This window comes from Rhinolophus sinicus, chromosome 16, assembly GCF_057876585.1.
Source record: "Rhinolophus sinicus isolate RSI-liver-muscle chromosome 16, RSI-T2T, whole genome shotgun sequence".
Lineage (NCBI taxonomy): Eukaryota > Metazoa > Chordata > Mammalia > Chiroptera > Rhinolophidae > Rhinolophus > Rhinolophus sinicus.
The window spans coordinates 188,275,686-188,294,237 of NC_142516.1; the positions used below are offsets into that span (position 1 = coordinate 188,275,686).

Here is an 18,552-nt window from a genome sequence, read left to right on the forward strand (position 1 = left end):
GGGGGAGGGACGACTGCTGAGTATGACACTTGGCACTTGGTCGGGAACAGCCTTGTGTCCTTAGATGGGGCATGTCTAATCTTCACCAAAACCCCTTATGAGGGGTCGTTTGTACGTCCCAACTCTCAAGTTTTTATCTCTATTTTGGGCATTTCTGGCGAGCTGCACAGTGTTTCAGTGACTTATAATTCCGTTTAAAGGCCTCATGGTATCTCAACATGTGAATAACTGAAGTCGTATTCTTCATCCTGCCCTTGCTCTGGAGCCCTTCTGTTTCACAAAAAGCATCACGAACTGTTTACTTCCTTAGTCAGCATCCACATCCCGTCTTCTTTCTTGTAAGCCTTAGCGTCCCGTGTGTATTGAGGACTGAGTGAGTTCCTCTTGGTAGAGGGAGGGTATGAGCCTCGGGACATCCATTTCAATTACTACTTGGGCGTAGTAATTTGAGTTCTGGAGTGTGATCTCATTTGCTGTAAGTCAGAACTCAGGAAGCAGTAGTATTAGTTTTCTGATGTATAATAAAATTGAAATGTATTGATACTAGGTATGTTTATAATTATAGGCAGCAAAGGAACAGACTCAAGATTTAATAGTAAAAACCACTAAGCTTCAAGCTGAAAGGTAAGTTTGTTGTTGTTTTTTTAATAGTTACCTCCTCATTAATTTGGAGATTAAAATGGAAAGAAAATTATAGATAACGCCAAATCAAAGTTAAAACAAAATAATAAAAAGTGTGATTCAAAATTGATAAAATGTATAAGGTTCTAAACTATTATCCAAGAGTAAAATAAACATAATAGTTTAGGAACATTAAACTTGATATTAGGGTTGAGGGATTATTCCTTTTTGGGGGTGACAATGTGTTATTGTTTGCTATGGAATTAAAAAGGATTGCTTTCTAAAATGTAGGTGTTTTTAGATTTTAAGTTATTTTTTTTTACAATCATTGTCTCATTTTTTAACTATGATTAATTTTCTCTGATATAATCAAGAGTTAACTGTATAAATTCGTGTAGCTTACAAGTAGGTATGTTAAGGGGATATGTTAAGCTGCACTTCTATGAGGACAGTTCTGCACCAAGCTTGACCTGTTAGAGCATCAGCTGTCACAGTGGCAGACCTCCTTCAGACCCGGCTGGGAAAGTATTCGTATCGTTTATACATCTGTCTGAATAAGAATATTTGTTGACGGAACAAATGTGTGAAGGTGAGCACCATATGGATTCATGTATGGTAGTGTGTAGTACAGTCTCTTGTAATTTACTGTTGGTTTGATCGTCTCATTTTCCTACTAAACTGAGCTCCTCAGGGACGACAATTTCTTACTCCCTTTGTGTCTCTAAGTGCCTAACGCATTGTAGATTCAGTGAACAATTTTTGAGTGCATGCATATGTATGCAGCTATTCCAATGTCAGGCGAGGAGCATAAAATAAAAACTGAAAAATCAGCGTTGTGTTGGCGCTTGTGACACACGAAATTCTGATCAGTGTCCACAGGAGGCAACGTTAGAGCCTCCTGCTTCTAGTCCTATGTTCTCAAAACCAAGCAAGGCTATGTTCACTGTTTAGTAAGCCTGTGAAAGCATTTTGGCCTGGTATACTTTTGGGAATTGCAAATTTTGTGACAGTCTGTATCCCAAGAGGTGTAGCTATGCAGTGCCAAGTGGACATTTGTGTGACTGTATCTTGGAAAATTACATAGCAGAAATTATGACAGCAGATTCCTGGGAGCTGGCAGAGAGGTGTTTTTGTTTTGTCTTCCATTTTTAAATAGTATCTTTTTTATTTTTGTAAGAAATTTTGTTAAGCAGTTAGCTGTAGAAATAAAAATTCTACAGGCTTATTTGGATAACATAATATTCTTACTCAGACAGATGTATAAAAGATATGAATATTTCCCAACGGGGTTTGAAGGAGGTCTGTCATTGTGACAGCTGATGCTCTAATAGGTGAAGTTCGGTGTAGAATTGTCTTCACAGAGCTGCAGATTAACACATCCCCTTAATACTTAGTAGACAGTCAGATATGTTTTACAGATGATCGGGAAAGGCTGTATCCACATGAACATACTTCCGTATTTTTTAATACTATTAAAATCACTATTCGTTATATATTTTATTGTATCTTATGAAGGCCCACCAGCCAAATTTCTGTCTGCACTCAGAAAAATAGTCTGGTGAATGCTTATGTTTCTTTGTGAGATATAATATGTTAAAATGGAAAGAATGTAGGCTTTGAAGACAGAAGCCTGAATTCTAATCTGAATACTGGGTAAGAGCTCATTAGAATTTTAATTTTGTTGTTTAAGTTATTCCTTAACCTCCCACAGCCTCAGTTTCCACATCTGATCAAAGGGAATAATATCTATGCCACAGCATGGCTGTGGTGGTGAAATGATTCACATAGGGGCTGCGCACTGCCTGCCACACGTCACGGACCGTCACGCCTCCCTCCTCCTCCCCTTCCATTAGACAGAGGGAGCTGGGTGGCGCATCGTGTTTCCAGAGGGGCTTTGGTGGCCCGGAAACTTTCCTCAGTCTTTTTATTTCTTGCTATTTTATTTTTTAGTAGTTTTAAATGTGTTATTTGTTGCAAACTATTAAACTTTAATTGAAGTTTTGAATTTGGTAACACAAAAATATCAAAACTTGATTTTATGCAAATATACATGTAAAAATATATTACAGAAGCATATGTATGAAGACGGGAGCATCAGACCTCTTTTCTTTCTTCTTCTCTCATTTACATGTATAAAATTTGAAGAAGAAAATTAAAATCAGATATAACTTCACCGCCCAGATGTAGCCAGTGTTAACATTTTGTTGTATTTCCTCCCAGAGTGAGTATGTGTGTAGAGTTAAATTTTATGTGCATGTTCCTAAGTTTTATTTAGAAAAACTATGTATTTTTAATGATGACATTATATTTTGTCTTGTGAACAAACCAATGTATATTTAAGCATACTTAAATTATTCAACATTTGTATTCTTTCCATTACTAAAATTAATGGTTTCATAAATGTTTTTAAGTCATTATGTGCATTTCAGATTATTTCCTTAGGATATAGCATACTGTCCTAGAATTGTAATTAATGAACCAAATGGTAGAAACTTAAAAAAGTATATTGTAATATATATTGTCAAATTTCTCTCCCAAAAGGTAACTTATACTTCCATCGGTAATATATGAGAATGCCTGTTTTGTTAAACCCTTGTCAGCATTAGATATTCTCATTAAAAACTCAATTTCGTAGATAAAAAATCGTATCACACTTTTAATTTACATTTTATTGAATATTGGTGAATCAATGTTTTTTCAGTTTGTTTTACCATTTATATTTCTTCACTTTTTAAAATTACATCTTATGCCTATTTTTTTCTGTTAGCCTTTTTCATATTATTTTGAAATTATTTGGTGGAGTTAAGCCTAGAAGATAGAGTTAACATGTGACAGGTATATTTTCAGGGGGAAAAAGGCCCCATAAGATTCATAAACATGTTTTGGGATGGTTTGAAGGGATCAGTATGAAGATTAGTCTGTTCATTTTAAATATTCAGGCAATATATGAATACATGTGCTGAAAATTCATGTGTGTGTGTATAATCTTTTTTTAAATAAATTGGGATTGCTGTAACATTTTTCTAGATCTTGCTTTTGGTACCTATAAAATACCACATAGATCATTTTGTTAGTACATATAGATATATCTAATAATTTTTGTCTGCTGCAGTTATTCCACAGTATATATTTGCCATGTTTATTTATATATTATACAACATATGATATATAGTGATTACATGAATGCATCTCAGATACTCTGGAAGTTATTTTATAGTAACTAACCATTTGTATGTTTTATGTTAACATTTATTTCGTATAATTTTTATTTAGATATTAACAGCCTTCCAAAAGCTACCATACTTCACTTGCGATGTAAGATGAGGGCAAGGTCTACATTATTTGTCTTCTTGGTCACACTGGACCCTGGCTTGGGGCCTTTGCACACTGTAGGTCCCTGCTAATGTCACTCGATTGCACAGATACTCCCAAACCAAATCGTTCCACCATCTGACAGTACCTTTCTGCCAGAATGGTTGTGAAATTTTACCTGGGAAGAATATATATGGTAAAACCAAAGAGTAATATGATTTTTAAGCTACATTAGGGTTTCTTTTGTCACTACTTTAACCGTTGTCATCTTGAGAAACCAAACCCTTGCTTGCATCAGCAGTGTGGCCATTGTTAAATATGTTTTTGCACCAAATCTTGCAGATTTAGAGCCTATGGTTCAAAGTTTTTATTTCATGAGTCAATTTTAGGTTCAGTCAACCATATTAATTGGAATGAATTTTAATAATTACGGGTTGTAATCAAGATGGGTAATACTAGATTTGATGAAAACGAAAGTATAAACTAAAGAGAGTCATTTTCTTTTGTGCCTAATACCCTAACAATTCAAAAGAATCTAGAAAGGTTTTAGTTGAAATGGTTAATTTGTATAGTCTCAGGAATTTTATGAAGTTTTATAATGACTTTAAATCCTGTATGATTACGATCAGAGCTTTATCCAAGAATATAAAATAAAACCTGTTAAGGTAGATTTTCATAATTAGTAATAAGATGATTAAGGCCATATGCCATTTCTGTTATTTGAGATGAGCTGAACGTGATGGCCACATGGAGGACTTTTCCTTTCTAACTTTGTATTCAGCAAGAGCATTGAACTTGGTGGATTTAAAACTTCATGACCCTAGAGTACAAACACAGAGATAGCAGATGTATCGTGCTGTCTGTACAAATAGTGTTAATGCTTATCTTTGTTCACTCTCCTGTGAGTATTACTAGATTGTAGAATATTACTGCCCTGTGAATACTGCCGGTGAAACACTTATAACTTTATATGTCTTCCAATGTAAGATCTGGAGGCTGGGAGCGTTGAGGTGCTGCTTGGGTGGTTTGTGTTCCGAACTTGCCTTTAGATGGTGACCCTGCTCAGTCCTTGAGGTCCTCGCAGGCTGTACTCCAGACTAGAGCGTGCCCTTTCCTAATCTTCAAATAGTCTGAATAGGTTGCGTTCAGATAACGGAATTTAAAAGACTTTTTCTTTTATTACCATAGTATGCAGAAAAGGCAGAGAATGCAAAAGTGCAGAAGTAACTTTACAGATTTATGAGGAATTAGTAAATGCGTTCTTGACTTCTATCTCTAACCTAAAATAATAATAAAAGATATACCTGAATTTTGCTTGTTATGTACTTCATGTGAGAACTTCAGAGGCTTAGGATTTTTATAGTGACTGAGAAGAAAATAGTTGAAAATGGGCATATTTCTCTTGTGTAAGTTAACTTTATTATTATTACAAGGTGAACTAGGCAAGTATCTGTAAGTGGCTGGGAACTTGTAATTGTAGTGACCGTTTGTGAACTTCTTTCTGCTGTTTCACGATTAACTCCTTTGACTGCAAGTAACTGAGGTAGAACCATACCAGCTAATTGTGTCACCTACATGCCTGATGAACTTCCAGTACTGGAGGCAGAGACTCGAAGATGTTGAAAATCTTGCACATCTTTATTTTAAAAAGTTATTATGTGAGAGGTATAATTTGTTTTAAAACTGTGTGAATCCATAGCGTTCTTGATTTTTATGGCTTGTTTTTATTGTTACAGTCAGAGATTAGAAATAAGAGCACAAGTGGCTGATGCTTTCTTATCGAAGTTCCAGCTGACTTCTGATGAAATGAGTCTTCTCCGGGGTACAAGAGAAGGACCCATTACTGAGGTGTCTTGCTTTTGTTGTGATCATTTAAAGTGTAGCAGTTATAGATAATATAAATAAATTTTTTTAAGGCTTTATTTTTCCATCTAAAAAAAAGTTTGAGTTGAAATTATCTTTACATTTGGAAATTAAGATGCAAATTTTAAGTTATCTTAATTTGTTTTATTTTTTCAAAGTAATGCATTATTTTTTTTTAAAGAATAAGACTGGGTCTTATATTACTTTTTGCTCCAAAAGACGCATTAGAACTGATGGTCCAGCTAGCTAGGTCTTATTTTCGGGGAAACACAGTATATAAAACGTCTCAAAATGCTAAACAACAGGGAAAGGTTTTATTTCTTGTTTTTCCTGGAAAGACATCCAGTTTTTCCAGAGAGGAATCTTTCATTCTCCTAACTGGGACGAGTTCTAATCCTACACCTGGTGTCATCATCCTGGGGTCTGAGGGCAGGAGGGGGTCGTGAAGTGGGGGTGGGGGTCTCACTGAGTGCCTCTTGATAGATGTCACTGTTGTCTTACTGTCTAGGCTGGAATGGAGCCAGTCACCTGCGTGTAGGGAGTTAAGCAGGTGACAGAACTGGTAGGGACATAGCACGTTTTTCTTCATGTAGTGATCGTTAGGTTTGCATTCCTCTCACTAAACCATGCGCTTCCTAAGTGCAGGGGTTTTTGTCTTTATAAGTTTTCTATCTCTGGCAGCTAGCACACTATTTGGCATATATTTTAAAATGTGGAAAATATGTTACACTTTATGTAAAAATTCAGAGACAGTTGAGATCAGTGGAGGAAGGATTAAAGTAGGTGAAATAATTTGTGTTGCCTTGTAGTGATATTTCAATTTAGAGTAATGTAGCTTTACCTGAAAACATGGACATTTTAAAGTTGCCTTTTTAATTTTAAAGGATTTTTTCAAGGCATTGGGGAGAGTAAAGCAGATTCATAACGACGTCAAAGTTCTCTTGCGCACAAACCAACAAACAGCAGGGTAAGTAACCTTTTCAATTCATAATTACGTCACCTTTTATATTTCCAAAATTTCAAAAACATTCTAGGTTATTTTTGAAACTGTCTGACATTTTGTGAAATAGGAGTTTACTCTTTATGTATCTTTGGCTAAGGAGGGAATTAGATCCTGATGTGTTTAGACTAAAACAGCAATTGGGTCACTAAGTGACAGTATTAAATTTGACAGCTGTTTAATTATAAAAATTGAAAAATCATTCCATAAGTAATGGTAAAAAGCAAAAATGATGTAACCAAATCATTCTGTAATTAAACGAAATAATTAGGTGCTTAGATGTAGCTGTTGGCTAAAAGTTCAAATTATAAGAAATCTGTAAATTTGTTTTTAGTTTAGAAATTATGGAACAGATGGCCTTGCTTCAAGAAACAGCTTATGAAAGACTTTATCGATGGGCTCAGAGTAAGTGATTTCTTTCATGTGGTCTGGATTCGTGAATATCAGTGCTAGAACTAGTTTTTATTTCACTTGATTTGAATTTGATATTCTATTTTGATTTTAGTTAACAGATTTTTTAAAAAAGGAAACTTGACATTTGAACATATTGCTTTTGTGTTTGTGTCATGAACATCTACCATCAGTCAAGGATGGGAATAAAAAAATAAAGTCAGTATTTCTAGATTATTCTATCTAGTCTAGATTAGATGACTTTAAAGTTGATTAGACATCTCTTGTTACTTACATAACCATATTATAAATAGTGAATTAATTTTCTATTACTGCTGTAACAAATCGCCACAAACGTAACAGCTTAGCACAACACGAATTTGTTAATATTATCCTGTAGTGCTGTAGGTCAGAACTCAGACGGTATTCTCACCACAGCAAAATGAATGTGTCGGCCGGGCTGTGCTCATTTCTGGACCCTGAGGAGTAATGTTTCCTCACTCGTTAGTTTGGAGGTCTGAGTGTCCTTGCTGGCTGTCAATGAGGGCTTTCCCCATTTCTACAGGCTGCTTGCGTTCCTTGGCTTGTGGCCTCTTCCTCCACCTTTAAAGCCTGCAGAGGAGGATGGAGTCAGTCTCTCACTTTGAATCTCTGTTGCCTCTCCTTCTGTCCTGTGTGATTACCATGGGCCCACTTAGGGGACCTGGGAAAAGCGCCCTGTCTCAGGGTCTGTCACCTGAATTCCCTCTGCAGAGTGTCCTTGCTGTGTAAGGTAACCTTATACACAGGCTCCAGGGATTAGGGAACCTTTGGAGGGACATTATTTCGCCACCAGAAATGGTTTCTTTGTTTTAGTTTCATTTCAAAATGTTTCAGTAGGTTCACAAAACTGCCGATTAAAACCAAGGAAGACAGTTAAGACAGCAGGAATGGAACAGGGCCACAGATGTTTTCCTAAGTGCTCCCAACTGGCTATTGGAAGGAGTGGGGATTACATTCCGTTAACCAGTAACACCGGTACTATATACTGTGAAAACCTGTTTATCTGGTTCAAGGGATTTACTCTTGATGTCCAATGCATGTTTCTCTTCCTGTCTCTCTTGTTTGCTGTTCACTCCTTTTGGGAGCCCTGTCTGGCTTTCTGTCTTTATGTCCAAGTCCCAGCTCAGTCTCCAAAGCCAAACGTATGTTCTGCATCTTCCTGGAACTCTCCACACGACATTCAGTCACAGTGACTTTCCCCTGTGTCTGCACACTAACTGGTGGCAATATTTATTTGGCATTCAGTAATTCACTACTCTGTTATACTTTTCGTATATGTCTATGTTCTCCAGTTAGATTTCTTTCTTCTCAAAGTAAGGACATTGCCTCAGATCTCTGTGTGCTTCCATGACATCTAACATAGTGGTTCCCAGCTGTGGGCTGACGCTCAGGGACCTGACGACGTCTCCAGTTTCATACACACGCATGCTTTTCTCAGCGCAGCTGAGACGGTGCTAGTGTGAGGTCCTCTTACACCAAGAGGTTGGAAATCTCTGAACAAGCCCGGAGTTCTTTGAACATAGTGAACACTAAATAAGTACTTTATGGATGGAAGAGTGAAAAACAAAATTTGGTGTAGAGATTTTTAAAAGTTTGAAATCTATACTTTTAAAATTATCTTATTACTGTATGTAAGTTATCCATATAAATATTTTAAGTAAACTGCTTAGCAGTGGCTCCCCAGGAAGGGACTTGTAATATGCTTTAGTCTTCCTCCCCTCTCACCTTGAGCACTCACTACTGTGTGTATAGCAGTTAGTGAATATCTGCCCATCGACTGTTTTTTTTAAGAAATGTAGTGTTTTTGGTTTTTTTTTTTATAATAATAAAATGCAGGTTTGGGGTGTACCAGACAGCATATCTGGTCATTTAAAGTCATATAAATACTTAAGCTTAAATTTTTAGTTTAGTTGACTGCATAAACTAGCTTTTGATTGGCATATTCTCTAGGGTTTTTCAAGCGTATTTTCATCAATGTTTGCTATAGAATTTAGATTGTGGGTCTACGGTGGACATAATAAAGACCTAATTTTAATTTCACAAGGGTCATGATTTCATTATTTTTCAGGTGAATGCAGAGCGTTGACGCAAGAATCGTGTGACATATCTCCAGTGTTAACCCAAGCACTGGAAGCCCTGCAGGACAGACCTGTCTTATACAAGTTGGTGACTTATTCCTAATTAAAAAAAAACACAAAAAACCCTACTTTTTCTTTGATAATTTATATTAACTTTAATTATTATCAAATTCATATGCAGTGGTTTGATGTTTATAATAACTTATGGTGATATTTTCATCTCGTGTATCAATGCTACCGTGTTTCCCCAAAAATAAGACCTACCCCGAAAATAAGCCCCAGTTAAGATCGTCAGCCAGACAAATGCAATTAGTACATAATGACGATATTCCTGAAGATGACATGACTGTGTTTGAATAAATGTAGATTGTTGTACATGAAAAAAGCCCTAATGGAGCAAAAATTAGTATAAGACCCGGTCTTATTTTCGGGGAAACATGGTAGCATCTCTTACTTGCATATTACATGCTACAGAACGCAATATGGAGGGGAAACCAGGGTCTCCCTGTGTCTAGACTGCCGCTTACATTTATTTGGAGGGGAGGGGCTTCTCCCCAATCTGTCCTCTCGCTAACTACCTTGGAATTGTAAGTAAAACTCCTATTGCAACCCTACCCTGGAGAGAAGGTCAACTAGAGGACTGAGAAATATAATTACCCAGAGATAAAAAAAGGAAAAATTTAAATGAGGATTCTATGAATAGGATTCAAGAAAAGAGAGGATCCAGGGCTTTGATCTCGTAAGTTACATGGCCAAGATTTGTGTGATAATGTTTTGGACAAGAACCTACGCATTATTAACTTGTTTTATGTATTTTTTATTATTTTGTATTTTAATTGTATTATTTTATTTTTCATACAAAATAGAAGGAAATACTTGTTCTATTTTTAATGCCTGGAATAGTATGAAAACAGGGAGATCAGGAAAAGCATCGGGCACTGAGTCGTGCTCTGAACCGTGCCTTTGGATGCTAGGAATATTCTTAGGGAATTCCCCCATTACTCTGCTTTCTGATTGGAACATAGTGAAGCAGGGTTCTAGCACACACGTGCTGGGACAGTGTAAAAATAACATTCCAGTGCCACTTACCAAGCACCTACTATGTGTTAAGCAGAGTCCTGAGAACTAGAGACACAACGTCGATAAAACAACTTGTCCTCAAGTTGTTCTATTTTTTGGACCCAGATACAAACATGTCCATTTTAGTGAGCATATGAACTGCTGTTCTCGAGGCCGTGGTGTAGGTGCTGTGTGGCTCCAGTATCCTGTGGGAGGGGAGCGGGATGAGCATCGGCAAATTTTCCTCTGGGAAGTGGATTAAGTGAGTTCTGAAGGTTGCGTAGGCGTTTTCCAGGAACAGAGGGAGGAGAGAATATTCCAGGCTGAGGGACCAGCAGCGGCAAAGATGTGGATTGAGAAAGAACATGCACCTTTGAGCGGTTGATTGCAAATGCTTGCAATGGCCACCAGATGGCACTCTGTGAACGTCAGTAATGTGTACGTTGTCTCGGATGTATAGTGCCATGCACAAGAGAAACGTCAGTCACTGAAGCCTTTAGGGAAAGTTGTCAAACTCAGTTTTTGTTAGATGGCATATAATTGGCATGCTACTGCATTAACTTTTGATAAATCAAGTGTAGAAATTGCTTGAAAAAGAAATTATAAGTGGAAATCAAAAATTGATGTTGTCTTCTTTCCTTTGGTAAACCTTCAGAATATAAATTATACAAGAATGTAGTAATACATACAATACTCGTTGTTTTTCATTCTTCGTGTATTTGTTGCATTTCTTCTTTTTTAAAACAAAATTCTGCATTTTTATAAAACTTGATAAAAGTTTTATACAGTCCCCGGAAGTATACAGTTATCAACAATGCACACCCTTCGCTTGGCATCTCCAGCACCGGTAGCTGCCTGTGCCTGGTCTGTTTGGGCGCCTCCATTTTCTGCAGGGGGATCCCATCCTTGCCGGCACCAGCTTCCCCCTCCCTCTGGTGCTTTCTCTCCTTGCTTTGCAGGCCTCTCGGGCTTGGCTCTGGTTTGGCAGGAGCAGTTACCACATGACTGTGTGATCGTCTCTGTGGTTCGTTCCTCACCCTGTCTTTGTCTCCACCAGTGTCTTACCTTAGAAATCGCATGAATAGTTTGATACAACCATTGGGAAGGAAAACAGCTATTTGTCACATGACTTGTTCTTCCAGGTATACCTTAGATGAATTTGGAACAGCCAGAAGAAGCACGGTTGTCCGTGGATTTATTGATGCGCTTACAAGAGGGGGCCCAGGAGGTACGCCTAGACCCATCGAAATGCACTCCCATGACCCTCTGAGGTATAGTAATCGGGCAGTATTGGACTATGGGGTGTTTTCCTGAGAGAAATCTTGACTAACATTTCATTTCCCATTAGATATGTAGGAGATATGTTGGCCTGGCTGCATCAAGCTACTGCTTCTGAAAAGGAACACCTGGAAGCTCTCCTCAAGCACGTAACCACACAAGGTGGGTCCTGCGGCTGTTACTGCTGAAACCTAAGGGCTGCTCTGTCTCACTGTCTTCTTCACGCCTCCACGGTACAATGCCCATGCGAATTCATCTTTCTCTTGTTTCCCCCTTGGCTGCTAATAAACGTTCTTCCCCATCACTTTCATCCTGTCCCACAACTGTGCACTTTGATAGTGGAGGCTGATGACCTTCATCTCAAGCCTGGCCTCGGCTTCACTTTTGAGGCATTTCTGGGGTGCCTCAGCAGACCGTATCTCAGGTCTCCCTTGCCACAGCACTTTAAAGGCAGAAGGTGGGGTTGTCTTCATTTCATCTGAGAGTAAACAGGCCGAGCGACTTGCTTACAGACATTAAACGACTCATTCATTTAGGTAATTGTTCAAAAAACTTTACAACAACCACATGAGAAGGGAAAAAGGAAACTCCCCACCCCCTTTTTTCATTCTCATGTGGCTATTGTAAAGTTTTTTGAACAATTACCTATGTACTAAATGTACTTAAAATTTTGGCCTTGCTTTCAAGGAAGAAAAATGACTATTTTTGAGTCGCTGATATCTTTTATTCACAGAATTTTAAATCTCCTTTGTTGTGACTACCTTAAAATGAGCGTTGTAGAAAGGGTTAATAGGTAGTTAAGATGTTCTGGTTTGGTGGGAAGTGAAGTGAATTATTGTGACTGGTATCACTTCTCTTGCACAGCATGGCCCCACATCATTCTGGGTTAGCACATGGTCTGCAGGAGTGGCCTGTGTACAAATTGGTGGCAAGACTAGCCCTCATTTTTAACTCTTGCATATTGAAATTACACCAACATATCTGTTAGACTGGCACAAAGTCTGCACTTTCTTCAAGTTTTCTGTTATTCTGATCATCCAGTTTAAGAGAATGTATTTCTTAAAAGATGTTTCAGAAAGTTTATATGAGAGGCAGCATTAAGAGGCAGGAAGAAAATAGATTGGAGTTAGACGAAATAGGTTATTCTGTGGGAGTGGCTTAATTCTTCTAAGCCTCGGTTTCACCATCTATAAAAATGAAGGTGATTATAAATGAAGTCCCCAGTACAGAGCTTGACAAATAGTCGGTATTTAGTAAATGTCCGTTTTTCGTGAGATTGCAAGGTGTGGTAATGAATTAACAGGGCTCTAGACTCAGATATTAACATCATTACTAATGCCCTAGAAAGTACTGAACTTAATAAAATATTATTAAGGTTATTTTAAATGTTTGTTATTAGAGCCCTTAATCACATGTATTATTATTGTTGTTAGTCTTGTGAACGTCTGTGAAGCGAAGTGTAATATGGACAGTTTTTCAGTTATGTTGTAATTAATTGCAGGTGTTGAAGAAAATATTCAAGAAGTTGTTGGGCATATCACTGAGGGTGTGTGCAGGCCTCTAAAGGTAAAATAGTTTGTATTTGTATATTTATATGGTATCTGGTTAAATTCTGCCTTATGCTTAAGAGTTTAAACACACAGATAACAGCTTGAATTAAAGCTGTCATTTTTGTCAAATTAACACATTAGTGTTCCTACAAGATAATAAGATACATTTTAAAATAATCATTATCAATTTTCTCTCTAAGAAAGAAAATTTGAAATATTCTCAGTTTGCATATTTTGATTTATTTTTTTAACCTATTATTTTTCCCACAGTAATTTGTTAATCAGTTGAGAAAGTCTATTAAATTGAAATAACTAGTCTATGAATCCTTAACAGATTTACTAAGAACATATTACATTTACTTCATTGCTTCAAGTATAGTAAATTTTTGTTGTAACATTAAATGATAGCTCCAGGGAGAGAATAATATGTATGTGTTATCAATGCTATTTATAGTACAGGGAACAGAATTTGAAGTCAAACTAGTGTGAGAATTCCCACTTAGCCGCTTAATTGTGTTCATGTGTTCAAATTGCCTAACTCTTCTGCACGTTAATTTACTCACATTAAACCTATATATAAAACTACCACTACCAAGGGCTGTTGGGATTAGCTGAGAAAACTACAGTAGTACCTTGGTTTTCGAACATCTCCGTTGATGAACATTTTGGTTTCTGAACACCGTAAAGCCGGAAGTAAATGCTTCGGTTTTCGAACATGACTTAGAAGTTGAACATGTCACGCAGCTTCTGCTGAGTGCAAGATCCTGAGGCCTAACTGTTGGCTGTTTTCGAACGTTTCAGAACTCGTGGATTATATTTCAAAACCGAGGTACCACTGTATAGCTGAAGCACATAGTTCCTGGTGTCTGCTGGGCTTGCAACTCGTGCGTTTTTTCTTTATTGATATTCCCAGAATGCTTTGCAATTGTTGGTTTACTTTTCCTTATTGACTGACTTCACTATACGATATAGAAATTGAAATCCACAAGTTTTGTGATTTATTATTGCCAAGAACCAAATTTTAAAACTAATTTTTTTTGTTTGTTCCTAAGATTTTCTTTAGTATTTTGTTCCACGCAAGGAAGTCTCACACCTTGTGATAGTTTTAGTTATTACTATTGTAAATATTATTACCACTTGCGTATTTATTACTATAACTTAATCATCTTAGGGCTCAGTTACATATTCAGTAAATAAATAGCCAAGTATTATGAAATTATTTTACTTATTTCTCCCAAATGAAAAATTTACTTGCCATAGTTTGGTTTTCAGACATTTATACTCATATAAATATTCCTTGTTTTGTACTCTAGCAGTTTCTGGAAAGATAAAAGAAGAAAAGGGAGAATAAAAATAAGTTTCCTTTTTATATTTTTCGTACATTTTGGTGATTACATATATTTAAATGAAACTCCTAGTCATTTTGGTGAATAAATTTTATCTGTGAAGCGAAGTGTAATATGGACAAAGTGTAATATGGCCTTACTTTTCTTTCTCCCCTCTCTTTATTTATGGTATTGTGTTCCTTGTTATAGCTTTTCTTTTTAAGTAAGTTGTATAAAATATAATTCTAGGATTGTAGGATTGGAATGGGCCTTAGATTTTCCTGTCCTGGTTGGAGTAACAAATATGTTAAAAATGTTTAAAATGACATCCGTTGACTATATAAAGAAATTACATGCTACAGTCCGCCTTTGTTTTACAATGTACTTAGACATTCTCATTTCATTTTAAGTTTATATGCCCCAAAAGGTGTTTATAAGAACTGTGAGCCATTATTGTGACTCGTTGGGAAATTTTAATGTTAAATATCAAAAGGTGAAGAAGAAACCTCTTCTAAGTAAGCAAGCAAAGATCTTTTTATTGTAAAATAAAATGAACAAAAAGCTCTTTAGTTTCTGAAGTGACAGAAACCTGAAATCTTTCCATATGATAGTAACATTTGTTGCATATTCCAGAGTATATTTAACACGTAGTAGATACACATCAGGTTAGCGTGGCAGTGATGTCTTATCTCATCAAACAGCTCCTGCCTTCCTGTAAGTACTCATACATGATGTTAAGTCATTTTAAGAATTTTCTTTCTATGTTACCTCATTTGGCTAACTAATATTCTCACGATATAGTTGTTAGCTGAAGAAAAAAGCTTTCCTATTTTCTTTTGCAATTAAAATTTGCAATGTTTTTCTTAGTGATCCATTTGCTTTTACATTCCATTAATATAAATTTTTTTATTTCTAATTGATAAGCAGCTACACTTTTCATAATGGCATAAGATAATGGATGTTTTGGCTAAATTTCTGTTCCTGTCTTTTTACTCTGTATGATTTAATTTTTTTAGGGCAGAGGAGATTTTGATTTTTTAGAAGCATAAACAAAAGGTTGTAATGGTAGTGGGAGATATCCTTGCAAAACTACATTTGTTTAACTGTACTCCGTGTTTAACCTTTTCTTTGGGTTAATAAAGTGAAATTTCACAAGTAGTGGATTACATATTTGTAAATGTCTGCATTAAGATATGATCTCTAAAGTTATTTCTAGTTTTAAAAATCATTGCTCTAAATTTAAAATTACATAGGAATAAAATTACATATTTTGCAGAGGGGTCATCAACATCAAGCCTATGACTTTACAGGTATCTTTACTCCAAGGTTGTAGCTAATAACATCAGAATTAATATAATGAATCTTTGTTTTTCATGTCCATAGATCAAACGATCCTTCTTTTTAGGTGAATGTTCTAGATTGGTGAGATATTACCAGCCAGTATATGAATTTTCTCTCTTTTAATAACAACTTGAGTGTGTTATGTGCTCCTGAGCTCCCTAAACCATGGTGGGTTCTATGAAAATAGGTGTATATACAAAGTTAGGTGGTCTGGGAAATACGCAGAGCTGAATGCCGTATTGCGCTGTACAGTCAGTACCTGAGGGTGCTGGTGTGTCCTTGGGGACAGTGTCACTCCTGAGCAGCCTTCTGTGATGGAAGGCTGTCATGCAGTGAGGCCTGCAGGGTCTCTGCTCCCGCTCCCCACATAACGCAGGATATGGTGAGGCCAAAAAGGAACACCCACAGAGCCATAGGTAGGGGAGTCATACCACTATATTCTCTCTGGCGGCACTATACTTTCACTGGAGGCTGGGTCCACACTGTCCGCAAACCGCCATCCACGCTTGCCAGCCCAGCCGCCATCTTCTTGCTAGCCCCCATTCTTCTCTTCTTCTCTCCCTCTCTCTGCTAGCGTAGCCACAGCAGTTATATTAGTGGCCAATGGCTCACTGGTTACAGCTGACGGCCAACTAGCCACAGCTGATGGCCATGCAATCACAGTTGATGGCCATTTACTACCTGAGCCAGCACCTGTCTATGTGAGGCCGAGAGCCTGGAAACTACTTTCTGGGGCTCTGCCCCCACAAAGGCAAAGGAGCATTGTCATTATCCCTTGCAGTCCCCCCTTCTTCCCTCATCCCTGTGGCCACAAACACAATTTCTCCCTCTTTCTCTTGCTCTTGATCTGACCCTCTCTGGCATGGGGTGGAGAGCCACTGTTGTCTTTTATCTGTTCCCGAGATTGGTGTCAGATTGTCTGCTGCCCATTTTGCTGCTTTTAATTTCTGCTTTTATCATCTACACCACTTGGAGCAGTCACGATGTATTAAGTGCTCATGAGGTGCCAGGACTGTCCCAGGCTCTTTGTGTCTCAGCCGTTCTCCCGTCACTACTTCTGAGCTCCGCTAGTGACTTTTCTCCACTGCCATCAGCTGTGTGTGTGATTCCCACTTGGTATTATAGCTGCTGCCAGCACTTCCTTAGTTTCTCTTACCCCTTTTACGTTCTCCTTTTGTTTCTCTTCTCTCCTGTAGTTTCTCCTACAACTATTGGCTTTTGCTGAAAATGGTTGGCCTCTTACATAACCTTCATAAGACAGTGTGGCAAACCAGCCAGTCTTGATGTATCATGCATAAATCTGATTTTTCGCCCTTTCTCTGTTTTCATGGAAGCTGAAAGAAGGCCACTTTTCCTCGCAACCTTTGTGTGTGTGAAAAGAGGTGAAAGTTGTTTTTCTTTTCCTCCTTTTCCTTCCTTCTGCCCTTCCCTCTTTTTCTTTCTTTCTTTCCCTCCTCTCTTTTCCCACTTTATTTCTCAAGGGAGTTGGAATGAAGAGTATTTTCTTGATGCTTGAAAATTCTGGAAGACAGGTTGCCAGATAGCTGAGATGGTGTTACAACTCTGCTAGGAAAGAGCTGTCTGTTTACAATTATGTGGGGACAGAGTCCCAGAGAGCAGTTTCCAGGCTCTCGAACTCACGTGGAAAGGTGCTGGCTCGGGTAGTAGATGGCCGTCAGCTGTGACTAGTTGGCCATCAGTTGTAACGGGATAGCCATTAGCCACTAATATAATTGCCGTGGCTACACTAGTGGGGTTGGTTGGTTGCCAGAGAAGCAGACGGCGGATTACAGCTAGAAAGTGCAGTTAGCAAGCGGATTGCATTGTGGATAGTGTGGCTCCTGCCTCCTGCGTCTCCAACCCAGCTATCAGCGAGACTATAGTGGTATGACTCCCCTATCTATGGCTCCGTGGGTGTTGGCCTCACCATATCCTGCGTTCTTATATGGGGAGTGGGAGCTGAGTCCCCGCATTACACATTAATATCTTTTATATTTGGCCGTAATAATTACAGTTTAGAATACATCACTTTTTAAAATATAATATATAAGTCCCTATTGAGGCCTTGGATTTAGAAAGAAATTATAATATGAAAATTATGGTTTTTAAATTCAAGTGCTCTGTGCGATCTATAATGTTGTGATAGCTGGACTAATACTTTATGCCAATGGATGTATCAGCTTCACAAACTTATTAATGTAAAGGTCAGTTAATTTCTATAATTAAGAAATTTTTCTATACTCATATATACATTTTTAAAATCTTACTTGAGCACATCACACTTGGCATTATGACATACTGCAAAATTGAAGTGCAGGGAGACTTCCACTTTCAAAAGCATTTATGAAACCTGTTGTGTATGTGTGTTCTGCCAGATGCTACAGAGATATACAAGAAGCAGAAAACACATTTGTGTCTAGACTCTAGGTAGGAAACAAGACAAGATAAGCAGCAGCTTTAGATATGATACGTAAATGAGCACATACCATACTCATTAATTAGGGACGATAAAGAGAGAGATCAGTGAGGGATGGAATTTAATTAGAAAAGATTCCTAGTAGTAGTTAATCTTGAGACAGATCAAGTTAATCTTGAACTTGATCTGATAATACCCTGGTAGTTTATAATTAGACAAATATGTTGGTGCTAATTTAAGATTTGTCTGCTTTCCTATTCTCTAATTAATAAAAAAA

At 37.4% G+C, this 18,552-nt stretch overlaps 1 protein-coding gene across 1 annotated transcript in view; it reads left to right on the forward strand.

Moving 5' to 3' along the window:
- Window positions 1-18,552, forward strand: part of COG6 (component of oligomeric golgi complex 6) — a 54,443-nt gene that overhangs the window by 10,691 nt on the left and 25,200 nt on the right. The window contains exons 4-11 of the mRNA XM_019756975.3: window positions 566-624; window positions 5,670-5,781; window positions 6,681-6,763; window positions 7,131-7,201; window positions 9,297-9,390; window positions 11,508-11,636; window positions 11,714-11,805; window positions 13,145-13,209. Coding sequence (XP_019612534.3) covers window positions 566-624; window positions 5,670-5,781; window positions 6,681-6,763; window positions 7,131-7,201; window positions 9,297-9,390; window positions 11,508-11,636; window positions 11,714-11,805; window positions 13,145-13,209 — 705 coding nt within the window. The remainder of the gene's footprint in view (window positions 1-565; window positions 625-5,669; window positions 5,782-6,680; window positions 6,764-7,130; window positions 7,202-9,296; window positions 9,391-11,507; window positions 11,637-11,713; window positions 11,806-13,144; window positions 13,210-18,552) is intronic.